The sequence below is a fragment of the Fusarium venenatum genome, assembly GCF_020744135.1.
Source record: "Fusarium venenatum strain MPI-CAGE-CH-0201 chromosome Unknown EDB82scaffold_1, whole genome shotgun sequence".
Lineage (NCBI taxonomy): Eukaryota > Fungi > Ascomycota > Sordariomycetes > Hypocreales > Nectriaceae > Fusarium > Fusarium venenatum.
This window is the reverse complement of record NW_027072129.1, coordinates 1,310,834-1,334,024: the sequence shown is the minus strand read 5'-3', so window position 1 is coordinate 1,334,024 and position 23,191 is coordinate 1,310,834. Positions and strand designations below refer to the sequence as shown.

General features: G+C 47.1%; 11 protein-coding genes across 11 annotated transcripts; 5 read left to right on the top strand and 6 right to left on the bottom strand.

The window, feature by feature from the left end:
* The first annotated feature begins 576 nt into the window (after positions 1 to 576).
* On the top strand, positions 577 to 2,563 carry EDB82DRAFT_7933 (uncharacterized protein). Its single transcript, XM_065610054.1, has 4 exons — positions 577 to 1,232; positions 1,281 to 1,305; positions 1,354 to 1,390; positions 1,438 to 2,563. Exons 1-4 carry the CDS (start codon positions 718 to 720, stop codon positions 2,457 to 2,459), a joined length of 1,599 nt encoding a protein of 532 aa, XP_065465323.1. The 5' UTR covers positions 577 to 717; the 3' UTR covers positions 2,460 to 2,563.
* Positions 2,563 to 3,209, bottom strand: EDB82DRAFT_482830 (uncharacterized protein). Its single transcript, XM_025732059.2, has one exon. The coding sequence runs from the start codon at positions 3,118 to 3,120 to the stop codon at positions 2,668 to 2,670; it is 453 nt and encodes a 150-aa protein (XP_025591022.2). The 5' UTR covers positions 3,121 to 3,209; the 3' UTR covers positions 2,563 to 2,667.
* Positions 3,210 to 3,810: 601 nt separating this feature from the next.
* EDB82DRAFT_570341 (uncharacterized protein) lies at positions 3,811 to 5,531 on the bottom strand. Its single transcript, XM_025732060.2, has 2 exons — positions 5,375 to 5,531; positions 3,811 to 5,309 (listed from the first exon to the last, which is right to left on the bottom strand). Exons 1-2 carry the CDS (start codon positions 5,471 to 5,473, stop codon positions 4,212 to 4,214), a joined length of 1,197 nt encoding a protein of 398 aa, XP_025591023.1. The 5' UTR covers positions 5,474 to 5,531; the 3' UTR covers positions 3,811 to 4,211.
* Positions 5,532 to 6,245: 714 nt separating this feature from the next.
* Positions 6,246 to 7,357, top strand: EDB82DRAFT_531628 (uncharacterized protein; the record flags this gene model as incomplete). Its single annotated transcript, XM_025732061.2, has 3 exons — positions 6,246 to 6,496; positions 6,547 to 6,823; positions 6,874 to 7,357. The coding sequence occupies 3 exons, from the start codon at positions 6,246 to 6,248 to the stop codon at positions 7,150 to 7,152; spliced, it is 807 nt and encodes a 268-aa protein (XP_025591024.1). The 3' UTR covers positions 7,153 to 7,357.
* A 209-nt stretch (positions 7,358 to 7,566) lies between these two features.
* EDB82DRAFT_482823 (uncharacterized protein) lies at positions 7,567 to 8,710 on the top strand. The gene is made up of 4 exons (XM_025732062.2): positions 7,567 to 8,000; positions 8,055 to 8,110; positions 8,172 to 8,326; positions 8,377 to 8,710. The coding sequence occupies exons 1-4, from the start codon at positions 7,822 to 7,824 to the stop codon at positions 8,416 to 8,418; spliced, it is 432 nt and encodes a 143-aa protein (XP_025591025.1). The 5' UTR covers positions 7,567 to 7,821; the 3' UTR covers positions 8,419 to 8,710.
* EDB82DRAFT_7826 (uncharacterized protein) lies at positions 8,534 to 11,003 on the bottom strand. Its single transcript, XM_025732063.2, has 5 exons — positions 10,325 to 11,003; positions 9,863 to 10,266; positions 9,645 to 9,811; positions 9,196 to 9,598; positions 8,534 to 9,141 (listed from the first exon to the last, which is right to left on the bottom strand). The coding sequence occupies exons 1-5, from the start codon at positions 10,539 to 10,541 to the stop codon at positions 8,983 to 8,985; spliced, it is 1,350 nt and encodes a 449-aa protein (XP_025591026.1). The 5' UTR covers positions 10,542 to 11,003; the 3' UTR covers positions 8,534 to 8,982.
* A 299-nt stretch (positions 11,004 to 11,302) lies between these two features.
* EDB82DRAFT_482821 (ribosomal protein P1) lies at positions 11,303 to 12,037 on the top strand. Its single transcript, XM_025732064.2, has 4 exons — positions 11,303 to 11,482; positions 11,598 to 11,675; positions 11,757 to 11,892; positions 11,949 to 12,037. The coding sequence occupies exons 1-4, from the start codon at positions 11,414 to 11,416 to the stop codon at positions 11,993 to 11,995; spliced, it is 330 nt and encodes a 109-aa protein (XP_025591027.1). The 5' UTR covers positions 11,303 to 11,413; the 3' UTR covers positions 11,996 to 12,037.
* A 207-nt stretch (positions 12,038 to 12,244) lies between these two features.
* EDB82DRAFT_570336 (ubiquitin-related domain-containing protein) lies at positions 12,245 to 13,772 on the bottom strand. The gene is made up of 4 exons (XM_065609905.1): positions 13,456 to 13,772; positions 13,195 to 13,408; positions 12,993 to 13,143; positions 12,245 to 12,941 (listed from the first exon to the last, which is right to left on the bottom strand). Exons 1-4 carry the CDS (start codon positions 13,535 to 13,537, stop codon positions 12,420 to 12,422), a joined length of 969 nt encoding a protein of 322 aa, XP_065465322.1. The 5' UTR covers positions 13,538 to 13,772; the 3' UTR covers positions 12,245 to 12,419.
* A 3,030-nt stretch (positions 13,773 to 16,802) lies between these two features.
* EDB82DRAFT_7634 (uncharacterized protein) lies at positions 16,803 to 18,067 on the bottom strand. The gene has a single exon (XM_025732068.2). The coding sequence runs from the start codon at positions 17,706 to 17,708 to the stop codon at positions 16,962 to 16,964; it is 747 nt and encodes a 248-aa protein (XP_025591030.1). The 5' UTR covers positions 17,709 to 18,067; the 3' UTR covers positions 16,803 to 16,961.
* A 1,422-nt stretch (positions 18,068 to 19,489) lies between these two features.
* EDB82DRAFT_7537 (PapD-like protein) lies at positions 19,490 to 20,921 on the top strand. Its single transcript, XM_025732069.2, has 7 exons — positions 19,490 to 19,614; positions 19,681 to 19,751; positions 19,803 to 19,825; positions 19,881 to 19,939; positions 19,992 to 20,107; positions 20,167 to 20,292; positions 20,341 to 20,921. Exons 1-7 carry the CDS (start codon positions 19,575 to 19,577, stop codon positions 20,767 to 20,769), a joined length of 864 nt encoding a protein of 287 aa, XP_025591031.1. The 5' UTR covers positions 19,490 to 19,574; the 3' UTR covers positions 20,770 to 20,921.
* Positions 20,922 to 21,443: 522 nt separating this feature from the next.
* EDB82DRAFT_7605 (fatty acid desaturase-domain-containing protein) lies at positions 21,444 to 23,035 on the bottom strand. Its single transcript, XM_025732070.2, has 3 exons — positions 22,677 to 23,035; positions 22,345 to 22,623; positions 21,444 to 22,291 (listed from the first exon to the last, which is right to left on the bottom strand). Exons 1-3 carry the CDS (start codon positions 22,827 to 22,829, stop codon positions 21,614 to 21,616), a joined length of 1,110 nt encoding a protein of 369 aa, XP_025591032.1. The 5' UTR covers positions 22,830 to 23,035; the 3' UTR covers positions 21,444 to 21,613.
* Between the last annotated feature and the right edge of the window lie 156 nt (positions 23,036 to 23,191).

Sequence of the window (23,191 nt, the reverse complement as noted above, 5' to 3'; positions counted from 1 at the left end):
TAATGACCCAAATCGTGGAGGTAACTGACCTAACCTGCCTGGGCTTTGAAGACACAAGTCGCCGATGTACGGGTTGAGAGCCACATGGCATTTTCTTTGTCAGGGTTACATTTCATGTAGGTACAGATTTGACGTCTCTCAGTAAATAGCGATATTGAGACACTGTAGTCATGCCAGATGCAGGCACTAAGTTGGGCGTCAACAGGCACCTTAGTAGTATCCATCCATTGATTGCATTGCATCTATGGAGTAAAGTCCACTGATTCTTAGCAGGTTCCAGTGAACAGGATGGACCCTTGTTATTTACATCATACCAAGTCTCATTACGAAACCTGTCAACTACCAAACTCAGTAGCCTCTATCTCAATCAATTGACTTTTAATCTCAGGGCAATAAAAAGACGCGTAAACTACCTGACTATTCACCTTGGCAGTGGGCATAGTTCAGTGGATGGTCGGCTCGGATGGAAGCCGAAACACCCCCGGACCCTTGGCCGCGACAAAATGGATCAAAGGACAAAGCCAAGCACGTCATGGTAGGGAGATTTAAGAGAGGAATTCCCCTTGTTTAGATAGCTACTAAGAATAACAATCAGTGGTGCTAGACCGTTGTCGATTAATAACCGTTGTATCGGGTTCAGATCTCTTTCCGCTAGCTCAACTTTACTTTACTATCTTTCTCTTCTTCATCTAAACTCATAATCAATTAATCACCAAAATGTCTACCCTTCAAACCGCCATCAACAAGAGCAATCCGCTCGCAGAAGCCATCATCATCCCTTCAAAGCCCAAATCTCTCACCGTCACCTACGCCAACCTCGAATCCGACGTCTCAGCTTTCCAGCGCAAGCTCGCTGATCTGGGCATCACAAAAGCTGCCCCCGTCTCCATCGCGCTCGTCAATTCCTACGAGTTCATCGTCTCTTTTCTCGCCGCTTCCTGGCAGCGTGGAATTGCCGCGCCTCTCAACCCGGCTTACAAGCAGGATGAGTTTGAGTTTTATATCGACGACGTCAAGAGCGCCATCGTCCTCGTTCCCAGAGGCGCTTGGGCGGCCGGTGCACCTAGCGTAAAGGCGGCCAAGAAGTTCAACGCCGCTGTCGCTGAGTGCTATTGGGATGAGGCCAAGGGGGAGGTTGCCCTCGATGTCAAGGACTATGGTCTCTTGAAGGGCAAGAAGGAAAAGGTTCTTACTGCTGAGCCTGACGATGTCGCTCTTATTCTACACACTAGGTTGGTTTCATGAGATTCGCGATAAGAACTTAACTAACAAGCTCACAGTGGCACTACATCGCGCCCCAAGGTGGTAAGTAAACTGACATGACGTCGCGATATCTCATACTCACAGCGCTAGGTTCCCCTCACTCATCGCAACCTGACCCGAACCATGAGTACGTCGCATCACAACTCACCTCCACCATGACTAACCATATCGCAGACAACATCAAGAACACATACGACCTTACACCCAAGGACCGAACCATGCTGGTCATGCCTCTGTTCCACGTCCACGGTCTTCTCTGCGGTCTCCTGGCTCCTCTCTTTACCGGCGGTTCCATGGTTGTTCCCACCAAGTTCTCCGCCTCTGAATTCTGGACCGACTTCAACACCCACAAGGCCAATTGGTACACAGCCGTTCCCACGATTCATCAAATCTTGCTCAAGAACCCTCCCCCAAGCCCGAAGCCCAATATTCGCTTCATCCGATCATGCTCCAGCCCGCTGTCGCCTACTGTCTTCCAGCAGCTTGAGGAGACTTACAACGCTCCCGTTCTCGAGGCTTATGCCATGACCGAGGCAGCTCACCAGATGACCTCCAACCCTCTCCCTCCTGCCAAGAGAAAGGCTGGCACCGTCGGTATCGGCCAAGGCGTCGATGTTAAGATTCTTAACGATCAGGGTGAGGAGGTTCCTCAGGGTGCCGAGGGCGAGATCTGCATCATTGGTGAGAACGTCACCAAGGGATATCTCAACAACGACAAGGCCAACGCCGAATCTTACCACAAAAACGGCTTCTTCCGAACGGGTGACCAGGGCAAGAAGGACGAGGATGGTTACATTATCATCACCGGTCGCATCAAGGAGCTCATCAACAAGGGTGGCGAGAAGATCAGCCCCATCGAGCTCGACAACGTCCTCACCCGCCATCCCCAGATCAGCGAGGCAGTCAGCTTTGCGATCCCCGACGAGGTTTACGGCCAGGATATTGGTGTTGCCGTCGTTCTCAAGAACGGCGAGAAGTTGACCGCTCAGGAACTCAAGGCTTGGGTCGAAGAGCGCTCTGCCAAGTTCAAAGTACCCAAGAAGGTGAGTTTCTACAACTACAATGAATGGCCGACGCAAATGCTAATGAATGTGCAGGTTTACTTTACCGAGGTGATGCCCAAGACGGCGACTGGTAAGATTCAGAGGAGAATCGTGGCCGAGACCATGATGACTGCTCCTAAGGCCAAGCTGTAAACGTGATGGTTTGCGTCGCATAAAATGTGTGATTTCGTAGATTACAGGACGTATGGGTAGAAGTGTACTAGAAGCCGGATAGATGTTGTAGAAAAGATTGATAAACATTGCTTTGAATTGCTATAAAATCGAATTTCTTCCACGCTGTCTAGCATGAATTTCCATGGGCCAATATCCTCCGCATTAATCCCAAGTCGTTGATTCCATCTTAGTCGTAGTGTCCATCATGGTCGGTAACCTCGATAACATCATCGTCATCGTTGACATACAACCGACTGTCATTTCTCTTCAACCCAGGCTTATCGGCCGCACCAGCAGAGCCTGTCACATGCGTCTTGCGACTCGTTACAGTGTGACGCTCAACCCAAGCGGCAGTTCCATCGGCTGCCTCCCACCGTAAAGGTTCTTTGACAAGCGAGGGCTGATCTGAACCAGTCGCAGCAGCAGTGGGCTTGACAGTTGCAGGGTCGACGCCTGCTTCTTGTGCGAGTTGAAGAAGCGCGGCGTTGGCGTCTTGGAGGTCGAGATAAACCGAGGAAATTATGACTGTGGACTCTGTGTCGCGCTGTAGGAGGATATACACTGAGGGTGCCATTGTGGCGTGGTTTCGTGAGATGTATGGAGAGAAGAGGTAATTGTTTTCAGATGAGAGGTAGGGCATGGAATGAGTGTTTGTTTTGATGATGACTGAGAATGAGAGTAGTTAAAATTGAGAGAGGGTGAAAGACATTATATCATTATACGGATATAGAAAGGACCCTCCACTGACATGACCCATTCCGTCCATCCCGCATCTACTTGTATTACCTATCTCTTTTTCCCCGCCAACGATTGCGCGACTTATAAATGGCCTGACAACTCATGAGACGATTCATTAACAAGAGGCACTAGAAATACGTATTCTCCGACTCTAAACTACTCTTGGTACCTCTGTATTTGATATCTTTTTGCCCTTTCTGTGATTGAGGTCTTTAAGCTTGGGAGGCAAATACGGAGAATAAAGACCGATACTGCATCATTTCGGAGCTGAAGCGGAGCATGTCCGGCTTTCGAGTCTCCACGATGTCCGGGAGCTGCCTATTAATCAAGTTATGATTCATATTTTGAACCCATGATGAGAGAATTTTTACATTAAAAAATTGAAAAGATAATTAAAAAGTATTTTGGTTGTGATGATGCTCCCCAGATATGATGTACCCCAGACATTCATCATGGCACCATGCCCCATATCACGAGCATGGGTCTTGTATAACATGATAGCATACAATGTACCTTATACTCCAGATCCCAATACGATTAAAGCTCTACACAGGCTCTGTGATAGTATCAGATTTAGATAGACATTGGCATACTTTATTAACTCAGAATTATCCTAGTCTACGGTTATCAACTTTTCCGATGACGATGATGTTCAAAACAGGGCCTTGTTGTTAGTCAAGCCTAGTCAGGGTCCATCACTCGCTTAACAGAGCTACCCCTGTCAAATATTCCATCATCTGACCTCATCGTTTTATTCTGTGCCTTTATCCGCCGTATATCGGACTTGTAGTAAATTCTGCTCACGAGAACGAAGGCATGAGACCTGTACCTGGCATGACAAAAGCTTGGCCGAGCTAAATCACCATAAATCAGTTCATTTGATATATATCTCGTAATCATTATGAATAATATACCATCAGTAAAGAATAAATCTGAATAGTGGCATATCTTGGACGAAGAACTCTAAAGAAATATCGGAACTTCTGCAACATTCTATACATTACCATCCATCACAGTATCTTGAAACTGCAATATACTTCTTGGCCACTCAAGCCAATCCTGCCATTCATCTGGCAAAATTTTCTCAATCGCTCTAATCTCTCTAACACCCGAATCCCCAATCCACCAAAACTCACTCAACATGGACAATAGAGCAAAGTAATACGCAAGAATAACAAGCGCCCTCGGACGAAGCTCCTCCACCAGATCCGCAAACTTCGGGCGCATCATCATAGGGAAAACAATAGTTCGTCGTCCAATACTCTTGTTGATATTTTCCCTATCCATGAAATTCCGTATGCGTCCTATGAGACTCAGCGCTCTCACGTATGCATCTTCTGTTTCTTCATCCCACGGTTCTTCAACCTCGTGAGGTTTCTCTCGGCTTAACAAGGGTTTTAAATCGTCGGGTAGTTCATTACTATCGTTGTCCTCTAGAAGATCCGCGGCACTTTCGATCATCTGGTATACTACCGACTCAGGGTTATCCCGTATGATATCCCACGCGTTGCGGAAGAGCGCAGTACTCGTCCCTGTAATACGCAAAAGGTCCACGGGAGGCGTATAAGGTTCCAGCGAGCGACGCTGTAGTCGAGTATAACCGTAGACGCGCAGCATACTCGAGGTCAAGCAGATATACTCTACGTTTTCCGCGTTGATATCAGTAACATCCTTGTGATGCTCCCGGATAGTCATGTTGAGGTAAGTTTGGCTTGTTTCGAGGGCTTTGGTATCAGTAAAGTTGCTGCGCTTGTCGGTGTGCATCGCAGCGACCATGTATATCGAGTAAAGCGTAGCATCGGATTTAAGCGCCAGGCGACAGATGGTCGTTACCCAGAAATGAGCTGTGATAGGATCCAGAGCAATAGATGGGCCGGTATCAGTCATGTACTGATGAAATAGACTGAGTTCTTGTTTTCTTCGAGATTCTGATTCGGGAGGGTCAACAATGGTTTCTACAACGCTTTTGTTTTGTTGTTGGCCTCCATTCTCAGTTGGAGACGATGAGTTGCTATCGGAAACTGCGCGATCATAGATGCAGGATAGTTCAAGACGACTGCAGTGCGAGCAGATAGGTTTTGACTCGTCACACTTGAGTATTGTAAGTTGAACATCCACTTATCGACAACTAATAGAAGGGTCAGATGTCACCATACCTTCACACGGCGACTCCGGCATTGCTGACAACCAGTACGAGACTTTTTGTGGAATAGCTTGGGTGCATGTTTACGCGGCTTTTGCTGAGACCCAACCATGTCTACAATAAATGAACAAATGTTTTTGTAGTTGTTGTTTGAGATGTAAGATTGAACGAGAACGACGAGCGTTGGATCGTGGCTGTAAACGAGATCGACAAAGGCTAATGATTCGTCAGCCTGTGCCGGTACCCGATAGTCTGCAGGAGTTGTAGATGTGCATCAACACAATTTAATAAGCATCTTACTATTATTTACAGCTAAATTGAAGAGAGTAATAAGACATTCTGATCTAAGTACAAAGATATAATACAAAGGTCATCTTTGTAGAGTTGATCAAGTATCAGCTACAAAAAGAAATCCCCCAAGTCCAAAGTCCATATAATTTAGGTCCTACAACGGCCATACTATGAGAACCTATGTGTAAGACTGCCCTGTTACCAATTGGAAACGGCAATCTTAAACACAGCCTTCCTATCTCATCAGACGGATTTGTTCAAGGGTGCGCGCCAGGGTCTTGGAAAGTTCTTAGCCCTATGGCGCTTATATCTATCTGACTGTAGATCCAAACACTAGAAAAGGCCCGTTCCTCCATCATCATCGTTCTCGTTTAACCTCTTAGACCAATAAACATGTCGCAAGACATTCTCTAAACGACAACCATTGAAAGCAGTGCCACAAGAGTATAGAACTTAGCATAGAAGAGGCAGCCAGTCGAATGTTTTTGCAAGTATAATAAAGACCATAAATCATTATGTTTTTCGCATTCACATTCCTGATTAAACTACTCTCTACTTCAATCCACTTACAACACTGAACACCATTTGTCACAATGACAGACTCAATCGCCGCGGCTAAACTAGCCCTTTATATCATATTGGTTCAACCTGCCATATACTGTCTCTTCAAACATGGAAAGACTGGTTTTATCGGCTGGTTATACGTCCAAATCTTTTGTGTCCTTCGAATCGTCACAGGCGGTATTGGTCTTCACGGCGCCAGTAGCTCGACAGGAACAGTTATTCTCAACAGTATTGGTCTTTCTCCTTTATTGCTTGCAGCGTCTGGTATCTTGCACGAAGCGTAAGTACTGTTCCCGCCAACGAATTAGCAAAATGCTGACAGTTTATTAGTCGACGAGCTACAAACCCCCGACTTAACCGACGCTTCGATATCGTTCTCGAAGTCCAGTATCATGCTTTGGTTGGAGCAGCTATGGCGCTCATCATCGTATCTGTGATCAATCTCCAAAAGGGGAATGATGTTTCAACCAATAAGACTCTTCTCAAAGTCGCATCTGCAATCATCGCACTGGCATGGTTCCTACTTGCTGTCTGGTCCTTGTGGTCCCTTGGCAAAACTCGATCATCTCGAAATGGCTCTGTACCTTCTCTTCGTGGTGGTATGCTGGTAATTTGACTCCAAAAACACTTCGCCATGTACTTTGCTAACTTGACAAGCTCTTGTACGCAGTTTTTATCGCTCTTCCTCTCCTTGCCCTCCGCCTTAGCTACGCGATTGCCTTTCTCCAACTCCAAATCTCAGACCCAAACTCGGGTTTCCTGTCTTCAAAAGCAATCGAAGTATGTCTTGGTCTGGTTCCTGAGTTACTGGTTACAATAGTCTTTGTCGCTGTTGGTGTCAAGACTCGAAACATTAAACACGATATCAAGAAGTTGGACTTTTCCAAGCCTATTGGAGAGAGTCACGAATTTCGGGCCCAAACTGCACAGGCTTAAAGATTGGTGAACAGCGATTATTGTGTATTTGGGAAGTTATGCGTGGGTATCAGGATGCGAGATACCAGGGACGCCTGTCTGGGGATTTCATGTAAGATAGTAGCGAGAAAGATGATTCTTAGCAATATAGACAAGTAAAATAGGTTGGCTACTGTGACTACTTATTACATTCGGTATTATGAATGTATCGGTTGAGCTCGGTTACATTGCCATAATATATCCAAGTCAACTACCAAACATCAATTCAATACCCTGTTATGAAGACATATTCTCAAGCATTTTAAATATCATGCTTTCCTAAACATTATGCTTTATCTGCCTGGGTTGTCTCATCATGACAGCCTCTGTAGGTCACACAGGTAATTTCATGTTGGTAGTCCTACCCTGAAGCATAATCATTGATACAAAATAGCAAATCAGTTCCAAATATCCCAATTTCAGCCAACTAAATCCTCTCGTTACTCTCAATCTACCAAAAATACACAAGACCAATGCCATCGCCGTAAATATCCTCTTACCCCAGTTCCATGCATTAAAGGGCGTACCCACGATGAACCACCACGCCCTTCAACCTCCGCCACCCCACACCCGACAACAACTCCCACCCCGCAATCCACACGCACCTCTTATTACCAAAGAGTATATAAGCAAACGTACACATTCTCTACAATGTCATCCTCTCGTCTCTTTTCGTCACTCATCAGGACCAAACCTGCACCCTATTTCACTACACGAACACTTCGAACAATGGCTTCAGGCGCAGTTTCCGTTCCTCCTGGAAAGTACGAGTTTCTTGTCGTCGTTCATGATAAGCCCAATATGCTTGAGAAGCGACTTGAAGTTCGGGGGTAAGTATCCCTTGAAGAGTACTACTTGAGAGGGGTTGCTGATCACTTGTACAGACAGCATTTTGAAAACATGAAGCCTAATGTTGAGAGTGGAAACTGGAAGATGGGAGGTATGTACATGCACCTTTACCTCTTCGTCTCTACAAATACTGATACAAGATCTATCATTAGGTGCCATCCTCAACTCTGTTCCCAAAGACGATAGCCCTAGCAGTCTGGATTTCGCCGGAAGCACACTTGTCTGCATCGCCGATTCCGTAGAACAGGTGCGAGAGGCATTAAGCAAGGATATCTATGCCACTTCAGGTGTTTGGGATATGGACAAGGTAAGTACCTCAAGAGAATTTTCGAAACCACAATCTAATGCGATATAAAGGTCCAAATATATCCTTTCAAGGCTGCTTTTAGATTCAACTAATCTTATTTCTAATCTTCTGATTGAACGGTGCGTTCCAAACTTCAAAAGACGCAGTAACCTTCCCAGTATGAACCCAATAATACATCAATAATGCGATCACTAAGGCCGTATAATGGATGACAATATTATGCCCCAGTGATCGTATAATCGTTGACATTTTATTTTTATATTATTGGTCTTATACTGTCAAGATTGCTGTGCTTTAAAGATGCGCTTTTTAAAGATTGAAAAGTACGGTTAGATTATCATACTTAAATCAGCAATAGTTAAAGCAAATAATCAGTTAACAATATATTCCTGTCCCTGTCCAGCTGCTACTGATAGCTCGATCTCCAAGTTTCCATTTCCTATCGCGTGCCTGCTTAAAAAGTGCAAACCCAAGCCCCTATACATATATTTCATTATTAGCTTTACTGAAGGAAACCCAAGTATACCAAAAAGCAAGAGCTGCCCACCAACAGAATTCCAATTCAAGTAGTAGTAACGCCATCGTACACCAGTTCCCCCAAAGAACATCTCGTCCCGTAACGTATAGAGTGATCTGCCACTGCTGCATATCAAGATCTAATCTTCGTTGCTGTTTGCCTCTTCAGCGGCAACTCTCAGCTCGTAGTTGAGATCAAAGCACTCGTGCAATAGCTCTGTAACACTGCCTTGTCCTTCGGGGATATCACCGTTCACCACAAACTTGCCGTCCACTTTCATGTTGTCGAGGGAGTTGAGCTGTTCTCGATTAGTTACTGGTCAAAATACAGAATTAAACGCATATAGACATACCTTCATGCTGTAAGGGTAAAGCTCTCGCACTGATGAAACACCTCCGTTGTTCTTGACCTCGATCAAACATCGCTTCAGTGTCTGCAACTGATTGTAGACAGGCAACAGAGCTTCAGACACTGGTTCAGATGCCAGCATGAATGAGTAAATGTAGGCGTATGATCGTCGGATGAGGTAGAGGAAAGTTCGCTGAGTCCAAAGGTCTGCGGATCGCCCCCGGTCGTCCACCCAGTTACCATTGTCTCCTCGGCTCTCGTCAATTCTGTCGAGTTGTCGTTGGAAATCGTACAGGTCGGTCTCTCGGAGTGACCATGCTTGTGTGAGGGAAAGTTTCTCGAGATCGTTGCGAATGTGAATGAGGGCGTCGTAGATTGGTCGCCATTGATCAGCCACCTCTCCTTGCCTTGCAATTGTTAGTAGGATTTCTCTTAATGTAATGCGCGACTCACCTCTCAAGAACTAGATCCGACCAGCGGACACAGCGGTTGTACAAGTCTCGGACTACTTCTCCACCCTCCTCCAAAGCACCGTCTTCCGCAGTAAACGTTCCACCATTGTGCTTTTCACCAATTTCCAAGATTTGGTTCCGTAGCTTCTTAACCTCGGATGTCGAAAACTATTCCACGTTAGTCCTACAGCTTGCAGTAGTACCACCAAGCTTGGTTACCTTGGACTTGGTGTTGGCTAGCGAAATCGATCGCAAGATCGAAATGAGCTTCTCGTGAGCTTCCAGAAGATAATCCGGTAATCTGTCCAGTCGCTTTTGGAGTCTTGATAGGGTCGAGTTGCACAGTTCGACACGGTTCTCAAGCAGTGTGAGCATGTAAGGAGGGTGTCGCTTGTCGGGGGACGGGTCACTAGCAGCGTCGCGAATGTTTTTGGATAGATCCTCGAGCGTTGTCTTAATGCTTCCAAGATCTTTGGCGGAGTAGAGTTCGGCTTCGTTAAGGTGATCTAGGAGTCGCTTAACGGTTGATGTCATAGCGTAGGTCGCTGGCGCCTCGTTGTTTCGTCCGATAGTAAGGTAGAATAGGGAAAGCAATTGGAAACAGCTTTCTAGGACCTTGTCCACTGAAAGAGAATTGTTAGTATCGTGATAATGTGTTCGCGATTGGATTCAATGACATACATCTGTTCTCCTCTTTGATGCCTGTCTCCGCCCGTACGACAGTCAAATCCTTGACCTGGTCCATGGTCTCATCGAACAAGGGCATAACATCCTGAGTTCGAATGTAGTTTGTACGATCTTGCTTAAGAAGCAGTAGACGATCTCGAATCATCGTTAGCTTCTGTAGGATATCCTGTTCGCGGGGATCCCGCGGCATTGGGATTGCTGGAGTGTCCATGGTGGCAGCTATTCGAGGTTACTGCAGAAGTATGATGGTAGCTTTGATGAGACGTAAAGGGATGAGTTGGCGGTGTTTAGAATTAAGGTCGATTGCTGTTCTTGCTCCGTAACTTGCCCGAAGATCCGTGGAGTGATGAAATGCGATGAGGTGGCGGCGGGGCTAGAGATTCAGGGAAGTTGAGTTGTACCAGACCTTTGGTGGGGAGGTTGTGATGAACTAGGCGCAAAGTATGGTATGTCACTAGTAAGGAATGAGGAGGTAATGACAATGGACTGATAGTAGTAGACTATAGAGAAAAAAGTACCATCATTACTGTACAGCGACGAAGCTGAAGTGTTTGCATTGATCAACTATGCTGTCACTGCACTCATGAGATAGAAAGCCTAGACCTCGAGGTACGTCGCATAAAAGCCGGTATTGGTTAGTGGTTGATGGAAATACTGGATCAGCCTTGGTGAGTACATCGCCTGAAAGAACACTAGTATTTTCGTCTGTTCTTTTTCCAGTCCCTGTTTTTTATGACCCGCCTGTCTCCCAAGGATCCATGGATTGCTGCAGGCGGCATTGAGCTCGAGCCTGACGACAACGGGTGGGGGCTACAGCTAAAGGTGGGGTAAGGTGCAAGGCAGTCTTGGACGTTTACGTGATTGGTTCGTTTGTTCCAGACCAATAAAAGGCCTGACTCACAAACGGACCGGATTATCCATCGCTCCTTCCCACTTTTAGGTCTTGAAAGCCCTCCAACCGAATTTCGACCAGGATTTCTGTGGTAAGCTCCATTTTGGTGATATTCCGACTTCAAACCATCAAACGACTCGACTTCGTGCAGACTTTACAATCTCCCACCCGCACGCCAAAATCCATTCACAATGTCTCACGCCGAGCTCGCTTCGTCCTACGCGGCCCTGATCCTCGCCGACGACGGTCTTGAGATCACCGTACGTTAATTTCCTCACTTTACGGGCCAGCATCATATGATGCCCCGCGATTTCTACGAATTATTGTTGTTTGTGTGTGCGTGATCGCTAACCTCGTCATCGCGACTCTCAACAGGCCGACAAGCTCCAGACCCTCATCAAGGCCGCTAAGGTCGAGGAGGTTGAGCCCATCTGGACTTCCATCTTCGCCAAGGTACGAAACCGACCACCCCAGCGATTCGCGCGTTTATCATCTCCCTGGACTTCGATTTTCTGACGGATATTGTGTGTATAGGCTCTCGAGGGCAAGGATGTCAAGGACCTTCTCGTGAACGTCGGCTCCGGTGGCGCTGCTGCCCCTGCCGCCGGTGGTGCCGCCGCTGCTGGTGGTGCCGCTGACGAGGCTGCTCCTGAGGAGGCCAAGGAGGAGGGTACGTTGCACCACGAAACCCGGAATACACCAATGGATTGCTGACAATCACTACAGAGAAGGAGGAGTCTGACGAGGATATGGGCTTCGGTCTCTTCGACTAAGAAGTTACGCCGCTACGACTGTTTCCTTGTTCTTTGTACTTCGACTGCATGGCTTCGGGGTTTCCAATCAATCGATCATAAAGGATGGAATGCGGGCACTATACCCTGCGCCCTGGACAGAGTCGCTTCTTTCATACGACGCTATGATGAATGCGCTCAACGGAGTTTCGCGGAGGGAGAATTGGTCAATTCAAAGGCTCTGATAAAAAAAAAGTCCCGCCATGGGTGGTTTGAGTTCAATATGGGTTTCTTCAAATTGTGACTACCGTCTAAAGTGTCTGTGATTGTGACCAGAGGATTAAGCACCTCTTTGCCAACTTCTATCCCTACTTAGGGGTAGTTTTTGTCTTTCGTAGCACCATGCCCATGTTCTGCTGTTCCCATCAACGCCGCGCCATGCACACTTTCACATCTACGTCATAATCTATTTAACAATCAGAACAGAAGAAGGAACCAATCCGGCCTCCTTCAGGGTCTTTGAGAAGTCAACGTCGCCCTCAAAGGTCTTTCGTGGGAAAGTAGTCGTGAAGCTGGAGACAGCATTTCCTGTCTCGCTCTGAACCTGCTGCGCCAACTCGAACAATGTCGTCTCGGCGGGCAGAGTCTTGGTAATGTTTCCGCCTTCGGTCTGTAGGCGAAGTCGAGCCTCATTGTGGTTGCTCTTGGGCTTGGACGCAGCAGCAACAGCAGCGGCGCCACCAGGAGCGGCGCCACCAGGAGCAGCGGCCTCAGCCTGGGGAGCGCGGCCCTCTCTGGCTGCCTTGGCCTCCTCTGCCTTTCGTCGTCGTTCGGCTTTGTCGGCCTCGATCTTGGCCTTGATGCGTCGCTTGGCTTCCTGGTCCTCTAGCTTCTCCTGTCGCTTTGCTGCAGCTTCCTTGACGGCCTGCTTGCGGGCTAATTCTTCCTTAGCTTCCTGGCTTTCCTTGGTGGACTTTTGACGAATTTGCTGTAACACGTTAGATTTGGATTCTGGGAGTGAATTTATGAATCTGCTTACCTCATTACGCTTATGATCCTCCTTGTCCTTGGCAGACTGAACGGCTTTCTTGGCTTGGAGGCGCTCACGGAGCTCCTCGAGCTTAGCCTTCTTCTCATCTTCAGTCAGGGGAGCAATCTCCTCTGTTGATTCGGAAAAGTCTGTGTGCTCACTGTATGCTTTGTTAGTCAAGCTGTCTTGAACATGTGCAAGTTCAACGTACGTCTTGGTCGCGTGATAGGTAGCCAGATCATGGTTTCTGAATTTCTTGCCACACTCATTGCAGACAAGAGAAGCGGCCTTGCCAGTTTCGATCTCCTTGATCTTGGCCTCGGTGTCATCGTCCTCGTCATCTTCCTCTTTGGCGGCAGCGGCAGCCTTGATCTCATCAATAGGCTTGTCCTGGTTATCCTCCAGCCATTGGAGAGCACCCTGGACTACTCAAGTTAGTTTGGGCAGAAATCGATGAAATCATAAAACGTACGGCCTCCTGTCTTCTTAACAGCAATCTCGGAGCGCTCCTTGTCGAAGCCCATATCGAGCAGGGTATCCAGATCGGAAGGCATGTTGGTGGTGATGTTTGTTGGTAGTGGGGTTTGTTGAGGGGCAAGTAGTGAGTTGTTGATGGTGAGAATAGGATCCTAATGGTTTAAGTACTTGCGAGAAATATGGTCAAGATAAATCCTCTTGAGTTAGTCAATTAAATATGCCCTCAACGTAAACTTTGACTGTGAGAGTTAGCTGAGATGAATGATAAAGTTGGGACCTGAGCTTAGGTAAAGCCTAAAGAGACGTCATTCAAGCCGCTGCCTCAGTGACGTGACACCTGTTTGGACCGGGCTTACTACGGTTAGCAACCTCCGACCACCTCATCTCTCATTACACTGCTTCCATCATGTTTTGACAATGGTCATTTTACATGAATGCAAGGTATTTTAGGCACTTGTCAAAAGGTTGGCTTAAAACACATCAGAAAACCTTGATAAATATACTTCAAACACTGTTGATGACCAGTTAGGCAGGCCAGCTGCGTGCATAGATGTCGATACACCCGAGAAAGCAAGCTACTACCCGTCTATACTGCATGTATTTGCTTTCGTATTGAAGCGTGATAGGTACAATCATGGCAATCAATGCGAATACAAGGTGATAGCATCGCAATAGAGTGAAAAAATCTCTAGATATCTGCTATTTGTTGTATGATTTGTAGGCAATTGGCGAAGCTACTGGTCCTGGCTTCACCTTTGCTTCTCCACCAAAGTTCTCTGACGACCACCAAACATGATTCCTTTTGGATGCCTAGAATAACTTTACCCCAATCATCATGCTTGTTAATCATTCTGTTGCCTTCACATACGCATTTCACTCCAGTTACCTATCGGCATGGGATAAACAGCTATCCGAAATCCTGGCCAGCTCAGCTATAAAATTCCCAGCTCTCCTCCGGACTTCACCATCTGTTCGACATCCATCATCTATATATTTTATATCTTGGACAGTAAGATATCAAGAAATTCATCGAGATCTTAGTGTTTTGTCGCTATCTCAATCATCATCAAAAGAATATCGAAATCTGGTTGTCCTTTCCCCTTGCGCGAGGTCTAAGCTGTCTACCCGCACGATAGTATTGAGTGAGTATCCCTTGAGCCTTTAAGCTTGACAGTCCTGTAGACGCGATGCTAATTCGCCTTCAGACCTTCTACCTTCTTGAACCTGCTGCCACTGAGGATTTCCTCGTCGAGCTCAGTGAATTCGACCTCTCCCTCACTTGAGGTTAAGGGCGCAGCGCTTCAGGCTTCCAACCAGGTTGCATGATGGCCTTTCATTATTCAAAACAGAGCGCTTCTCTTCTTTCTTCTTTCTTGCATTACTCTTCAAACTTTCCCCTTGTCATGAATCGTTACTGCGGGAAACCTTTTGACCCATTTCACGATCCTTGTGGTTGCGCGCCTGCGGTCGACTTTTTCCTGCCCAGATCCCCGGCAAGAACATCTTCTGCCCCGAGTTCTACCAGAACATCGACGGAAACAGGAGAACATGTACATGTATTTTCAGTGAGAACTGCGGAAAGGCTGCATCGCTTCTGGGACGGAGGGCAGAGCTTCTCGTAAGTCAAATAATTATACATCAAACAGCCAGGCTTCAAACATTCTTCTGACGCACATCTTAGCAGGAGGTCCATATGGGGGAGCAAGGGGCGGGCCAGGCGATGGCCCGGTTGAATTGCCTCAGCCGTGCTCTTTTGCCTCAGATTCATCCTTGTTTACCGTCTGGTGCTCGTCAACGACCTTGAGCCTGACTTTGGGATCATTCGAATTAAGTCCTAAGCCACCAAGACTCCGAAGTTGTACGTGAGTAACCAGTTAACACCCTCATCTCTTCAGTACCAACTTTTCTTAGATTGAGTCCATGGTGAGCGTGCCGTTCTCTGGCAAGGACGTTCAAGTCAAGGGCACCAAGCACTTACTTATTGAACTGTCAACAGGGAGCGATATTTCACGAGCGGTAGACTTTAGATACCGGAGCATTCCAAGAAGATCATTGCAGGCTGTATTCAGTCAGTCCACAGATAATCTTATCAATATTTGCCAAAAAGCTGACAGTCGCTGTGGTTACAAACACACACACAAATCGCTGGCCATGACTCCAAGAAGGTCAGGGGGGCTCAGCAATCTCGCTGGCAGCTGCACCATGTTTACTCCTGTCGACTGGTCTCCAGATGAGTTTTTAACTGCCCTGTCTCTCACAGGGAGTTGTTGCTGGAAACCCATGAACTACTCAACGACCGCACGAAGAATTACTCGGAGATTCACTGCGCATTTAACGAAAAACCGCACCTCGGGTACTTTCCGTCGATCTCAACTTTCCCGATATACAAGAGGGTCATGAACTGAAACCAAGGCAAGAAACAGGAGCAAGAAAGCTAGCCGATTCATGCGACCTCCTCCTAGGCGACTTGGTCATTGGAGACGAGACGAGACTGGGCAATTCAGTTATGGCTCTTGCGGCGGCGTTACACCAGCACAATGGGATGCTTCCTGATCCCCGTTGAGTACCGTCAGGAGCCTAGCCCTGTATGGCGACGAATGGCGTGACCGATCCAAGACACTGAAGAGGGTACACACTTAAGGACTTCTGTCGCTCAGGCGTCACTTGCAACAGAACCAAGTTAAGCCATATAATGGAGAGACTGACTTCACGCATTTGTGTCCATGTTCCAGTCATGACTTATCGTGGTCAACAGTACAAGTACCGTGGCCATGTAATCAACTTCCTCAGGGATGCGGTCACGTCCATCGCCCTCCTCCCTTACTACTGAGGCACTTCGACAACCCCAGATAACGACATCCACAGACATCTCCAACAGTTCCTTACGCCGACTACAGAACCAGACTGCACAACACTGCACAATTCGTTAGTTCTTTATGCAATTCCGTATTCAGCAAGGTCATATTCAACGATAGCTAGAAATCCTTCTCACCCTAGCTACCGAAGTATCTCCATGAAGAAACAGTATCTCAGCCAAGTCCCAGAGAGTGGTCTATTCTTACAGAAACCGACTGCGGACGATTATAACGCCGAAGTCGCCGAGCAGGATGACAACACCTTGGCAAAAACCATCATCTTGAGGTCCTCCCTGCTCCCGCTGTCAGCGCCTCACAAAGACGCAGGGAAAAGTTAAGGCAACAGGGAAGTGGGCAGTAGAACTGAAGAATGAGTACGACGAGGCGAATCAGCTCTAGTAATACTTGTTGGAGGAATATGTGTTGATTGCTGATAGAGTATACTGAGAGATGCAACGCGGCCCCAAGGAAACTGAGAACAGGTCAAATTAATGAGATAGTAGTATTCATAGCTAAATCCAAACCAATATTATCATTAAATAGTGGGCGTAAAGTCAAACCCGGGTATCATCATCGAAATCATGCTGTCTAATCTAACATTCCATGAATAGTCAGCGCCTCTCTTCTTTCCGTCTTTGCCATCTAATTAATTCCACACAATAGGCCAGTTTCCATGCTTTCGGGCATAAGTCTCTTCCAAACGTCGGAGCACCTCTCGTGAGACATCCTGGTGATATGTCTGGCACCAATCCTTGATCTGCTGAGCCATGATGTAGTCTTGGCCAGTGATGCTGAGATATCGGTAGAGATAGTCAACTGCGTCATCCATATCTTCTGATCGATTGTGGTTGTCGCAAGAATGGTTGAGCTTGCTGCAGAGAGCAAAAGACCAAGGCGCAGCGTACACCCTCAGACCACCATTTGTTCCCTGATGCTCAAAGACAATCTCGTTCTGTGTTTTTGCTTCTTCGACAAGAGAGGTCTGGACATTTCGCGGCAAGAACAGTTGCATCGAGCTGTTGAGCCAAGTCTCACCAAGACGACCTTGGGCTTGACTGTTGGCGAAGCTAGCAGCGTTGGTGAGAAGGATGCTTTCTTTTGAAGAAGGATCGTTGAGAAGAAGTTCGACGTCGTGGGTCGAGTCTCTTGAGCGAAGGTAGAGGGTGTTGACAGCGCCATCGACAGCGACACAATCTATGCTTACACCGTACTCGTTCAAATATTCGGCCATCTTTTGGAAGGCGTCGATGATTTGTTGTCGGCGTAGTCCGGGGTAGTCTTGAAAAATGGTGGAGGATGTCATTGCAGAACCAGCTGAATGACTTGAGAGGGTGACGGGACGAACAGGACGAGATTCCATCTCGAGAACATGGCGAGAATTGTTACAGCCCATGATGAAGGAGTTTAGAAATTTGTTGAAGGGACGATGGGTGTGTCACGAAGGAGGGAAGTGGTATTTGTAGGTACCTTGAACGACACAAATATGAGGTAGATATTGTATCAGGTGTTGTTCTTTTTTCGTAACAAGACACATGAACACGACCCAAGGGGTATCCTCATGTTATATACACCATTGTGTGTTCCATATAATTGCCCTACCAGATATGCGAGTGAGATTCCTGCGCCCAAAGCGGTTATTCCAGAACAGAAGGACTGTAACGTAGGAAACAGTATGGAGTTGCACTGCCCTCGTGTCGATCAAATACGAGGGCCTTTACCCGCAGCTGGCGTTCCCTTTGGGTGTTGCAATCCACCTTTTCTCCTCAGCTCGTAGGCTGACTTGTTCCGTAGCGTGAGAATTCAATGTTTGGGACGGGATTATTTTTAGATGTGGTAGGAACATTTCATTGCATTAGTCCTACGCCAAGGACCCGTTGAGCGCTTAGAAAATATGGTGATGACATTTGTCTCTACATATGTAGGTCATTTATTTCATTGCGTCAACCGCCATCACTTTTTATACGATAGATCTAAGGGTAAGGGGTCTGTAGGATCGAATCCACATCTAAAGAAAAACTGCATTCCGTATCAAACTACAGTCTTGGTCTCACAAACGTGAAAAAAATTTCCTCTCGGGTGATACAACCGGTTAAGTTGCAAATTCGAGTCTATGATCCATTTCCAACAGAACGGCAAAAGGACTTGTTCTTGTAAAAAGACTTACGTATCTGTATCATCTGAAAGATCTAATGATGCTGTTCACCTTTTTGGAAGCGTTCGTGGGGGCGCGGGGTCATATGGACTACTTAGTGAAGAAGGGTCTCGGGTCTTTCTGCAAACCATCCATCTTGTGTGGATATTGCTTCACCAATATACCAATGATTTAATTGGTGTGGAGATGCTCTTTGATCCCTTTTTTTGTTTGCTGTTCCAACTTCATTCAATCGTTTGGCGTTTTTAAACAAAGAATAGAGTGAACCTCATGGCTGCACGACACAATCCTACGCTAAGCTAGGACTGCGCCTTTCTGTTCTCTCCCTAAATCATGATGCCCTAACTTGTTTGATTTGATGTTTGCAGTCGAACAGTTTGTTATTTGGCTGCTTAACAATTCCGTTTTTGTACATCGTTGGCTATTGATTCCGAGGCAACCCAGGAACTTTCTTTTTTTCGTGGGCAACAAACAATCACTTGGCAATAAAGTGGATAACTCTTGCATGCCGTAATGGTCAAGGTAAGCAAGGATTGTCCAGTATGAAGAATGATGTTGAAAGCATGGACATGAATATATTTTTAATTGCCTAGATATCTTATATTAAATGAACTCTGGATTTATAAAGAGACGAGATGAATTACCCGCGTAATACCTGATAACCGAGTTTAAAATCAGTCCCCTGATGGCTCGTGCACTGTAGCAACCACCTGAAGCTGCTTCGGCTCAACTAGGAATAGGGTGTGCAAGGCAAGAAGTAGGAAGCAATTACGTCGTAGCCTACAAACGTCAACCTGCCAAACTTGACAAGACCAGACCTGGCTTTCTCCTTCTCTTTCCATCCACTACGTCTACTCTAATCTTTTTCATTTCGTCACCTATTTTCCCCTTGTTCACACGCGATCAACTTCCTCGTACCTTACCTGACTCTGCGTAATTCGAACTATTCCCACCTCTAATCTAACTTTCCCCCTTGTTCATCTACAACAGCCATATCTGCCGTTGACACGTTTCCACTTTGCTACCGCCAACAACAGCAAATATCCATCTTACCCATCGCGCGACACCACAACACTACTTCAACTTGAATTACGATAAGCAGTCGACATGTCGGTCGATATTGAGCCTTTCGAGCTTTCTTTCAAGCGTACGTCATCTGCAACCGACTGCCACTAGAGGGGCTGCGAGAGCTTGGAATTGACTTGTCTGCTAGGCCCCTTCACTACCGAAGTTTCCCAAATCTTGACTCTCAAGAACCCCAATCCAACCCCCGTTGCCTTCAAGGTAGGTCAATCACTATTCTGGACATCATGAACATGCTAACAACCTTTGCAGGTCAAGACTACCGCCCCCAAACAGTATGACTGCCCCTCTCCCTGAGCTCCCCGAGTCGCATACCTGACACCGCAACAGATACTGTGTCCGACCAAATGCAGGCCGCATCGAGGCCGGTCAGAGCTTCGATGTCTCTGGTGAGTCTGCTTCCATTTACCTCAAACCGCCAGGTCATTAACAATCGCCCAGTTTTGCTCCAGGCTATGAAGCAGGACCCTGCTCCCGACGCCCGATGCCGTGACAAGTTCCTGGTCCAGTCTACAGCCATTACCGCTGATAAGGAGTTCGCCAATCACGCTTCCGTGGTATGCACCCTCCAATCGCTTTCCGAACCCAACTTTCATGAACTTACCCGATTTAATAGCTCGAGACAACGGACAAGGCCTCGCTTGTAGAGCGCAAGATTCGAGTCAACTGGTTGCCGGCTGGTTCCGCCGATGCTCCTCACCGACCAATTTCAACCCCCAACAAACAGGCCATCGCTAACGGCGTAAGTCTTCACATCGTTGATCCTAAGTTTTGCGACTAATCAACCTAGGCCAACGATACTCCCGACGTTTCTCGCACTTACTCTTCCCCTACCGCCCGGGATGACTCGCCAGTCTCCTCCGCACCCCCTCCTTACCAATCTCCCAATGAGCATTCCTATGAGGAGAGGCCCAAATCTATGCAGTCCGACTTCGAAGTCAAGAGTGCCATTTCCCAAGCTACAACATCCATCAAGGAGACTGCTGAGCTGACCTACGAGGAGCTTAAAGCTAAGCTTGCCCAAGCTGAGCAGCAGCTCGTCTCTCTTAAGGATAGCGGTCTCCGTCAGCGAAATGTTAAGTCCGATTCCAACGACGATGAGAAGCGGCCCATGGCCCAAACTGCCCAAGCCATTCAGCAGACTGTCGAGGGTGTACCAGTCCAGATGGCGGCTATCCTCTGCTTGGTCAGCTTCCTGCTCGCTTATTTCTTCTTCTAGAAATAAGAAGATGGCAGCCCAGGATCTTCTACAAAGAAACTAATAGACAGGCCTGATGACGCTTATGATAACTCCACTGGGAAGCATGGAATTCTCAGGTGCATATATCTTCAAAGTACGGCAAAGGCAAAGCCTGGAAAGCATATCATATGATGGGTAGGATGTGGCAGCATTCATAGGGCGATACCTCACCGAAGCGACTGGATCATGAAGCGACTAGGAGCCTTCAGACCAAACACCAGCGAAACAGGTTATTTCGTGATGAGTTTGACTGAGTATCTGCAATCAGGAGGAGGGTGATGCGATGGTGTTGGAAAAGCGATGGGCAAAGGAGAGGAGAGCTTCCCGCGCGGCGACTTTGACTGTATACTCTAACTTGAGTCTTCCTGGCTCTCGTATTTTCTTGCGTTGTGTTATTCTGCTGTTTGAGCTTACTGAGAACTTTGGCGTTCTAATTCATTATGTCACTACAAATCTTCGTTTCTTGTGCAATCTGACCTCATGACTGTAACATAATTTCCGCTTAGATTCGAGAATGTCTCTGCTTGAACGAGTAATGATCATCAACAAATATCCCGCGACACTCGCTTAATTATGATCGTCGTTCGGAGATCTCATGTGTTTTATATTCATAGCCTAGAACGCCTTGCGCAAAAGATCTACACTCTATCGTGCTTTTGTCTTGATCTAATCTTCTTATTGCGACTAACCCGCAGCCAAACGAAGAGTCAATATCATAAAATCAGAGCAATGTCTTGCTCCTTGGTGTCGATTTAAAAAACCAACACATCAAAATTTCAACTATTACAAAGTATGTATTCTATCGTATGCTTTTGTCCTCTTTCTAAATCGCCTCAATCTCGGACTGCTTCCAGTCTGCAACAGCACCACCTCCAACGAGACGACCACCCTGCTTGCGCTTGACACGGCAGCTCATGCCAACGTTCTCATCAAAGATGAAGCGCCAGATGGCGTAGCACCAGCTCTCATGACGGGGCAAGGGGTCGTAGAATTCGTGAGCAATGTCTCGCACAGCGTGGAGACGGGTCCAGGGAATAGCGGGAAAGTCGTGGTGTTCATTGTGAAGACCGACGTTGTAGGTGAACCAGTTGAGAGGTCCGTAGTAGGAAAAGGTCTCGGGAACGGGGATCTTGTTCTCGGGATCGCGAGCGGAGGGTGTGACGGTCTCGTAGACGTAGTGCTCTGCGATAAAGTGGCCGGCCAGGGGATGCAGACTTCCTGCGAGGAAGGAAGAGAGCAGTAGGTAGAGGAGAGAGTTGACAGAGCCGTACTTAAGGAGAACCAGATCGAAGGATACCTGAACGAAGATGTTGAGGGCGTGGATCTGAGTCAGGGGAATGCGGTAGACGGCCATGGGTCGTAGAGCGTAAAAGAAGATCTGGAAAGTGCAGAAGAAAGCCTTTCCGAGAATCGAATCGAGAAAGACTGCCTCGAAAGCAGTGGGAAGATCGGTATCGAGGCCATCAACGCCAAGGGACTTGTGGTGGGTAAGATGGTAAGGCTAGATAAGTTAGCTAAAAAACTACAGCTTTCGGATTTGTTATTGTGACATACTCGGAATGAAGCGCTGTAGGGGATTCCAATGGGAAGATTGGCAAAGATGGCGATCAAACGGTTAAGACGAGGACTCTTAAAAGCCAAGTTATGCGAAATCTCGTGAATAGCGAGAAAAAGGTTCTGGTTGGCGGTCGCACCAAACACGTACGCTACAGCCCAGAACTTCCACGAGAAGAAAGGTGTTGACTGAAGCATCCATGCGAGGAAGACTTGGAGGGAAACGACGCCGAGGACGACCCATTTCGTAAGAGGTTCGGGACCGCAGAGCTTGGTGACCTATAGGAATCTAAATTAGCTATTGAAAAGAAAGGGCAGAGGGCATAACGAACTTCTGGGTGAGCCTTGATAATGGCAAGACGACGAGTTCGATGAGGTTCCTCGGTATATGTCCAGAAGAAATCGTTTGTCTTGTCGGCGACGTCGTTGTGTTCTGGCGCAGAAGGGCCATTGCCCTTTGCCCTCGAAGTAACAGTAGAGGACATGGCGATTGTGTTTTTTTCTGTTTTTAGGATGATGTCGAAGAAGAAAACAACAGAGAAAGAATGAAAGAGAGAGCTTAAAAGAAGCTTGATATTTGCCTCCTCCTTATTTCCAGGTTGTCAAACTTGCAGGGGCACAAAATAAAAGAGAAGCTACGTGGACCCTAAGGCGGTGAAAATCCAATGAAGTTTCGATTAGGGGCTGGCGGGGAGGGGGGGCGACCCAAATTCAGGGGACCCGAAGCGCAGCCCGTTTTTGAGGGGTGGAAAGGCGGGGCATTTTGAGAAGGACAGAAGACCACTCAGAGGGGCGAATTAGATGGCGTGGACATGTCTGTTTGATATCAGTATCAGCATTACGAGCT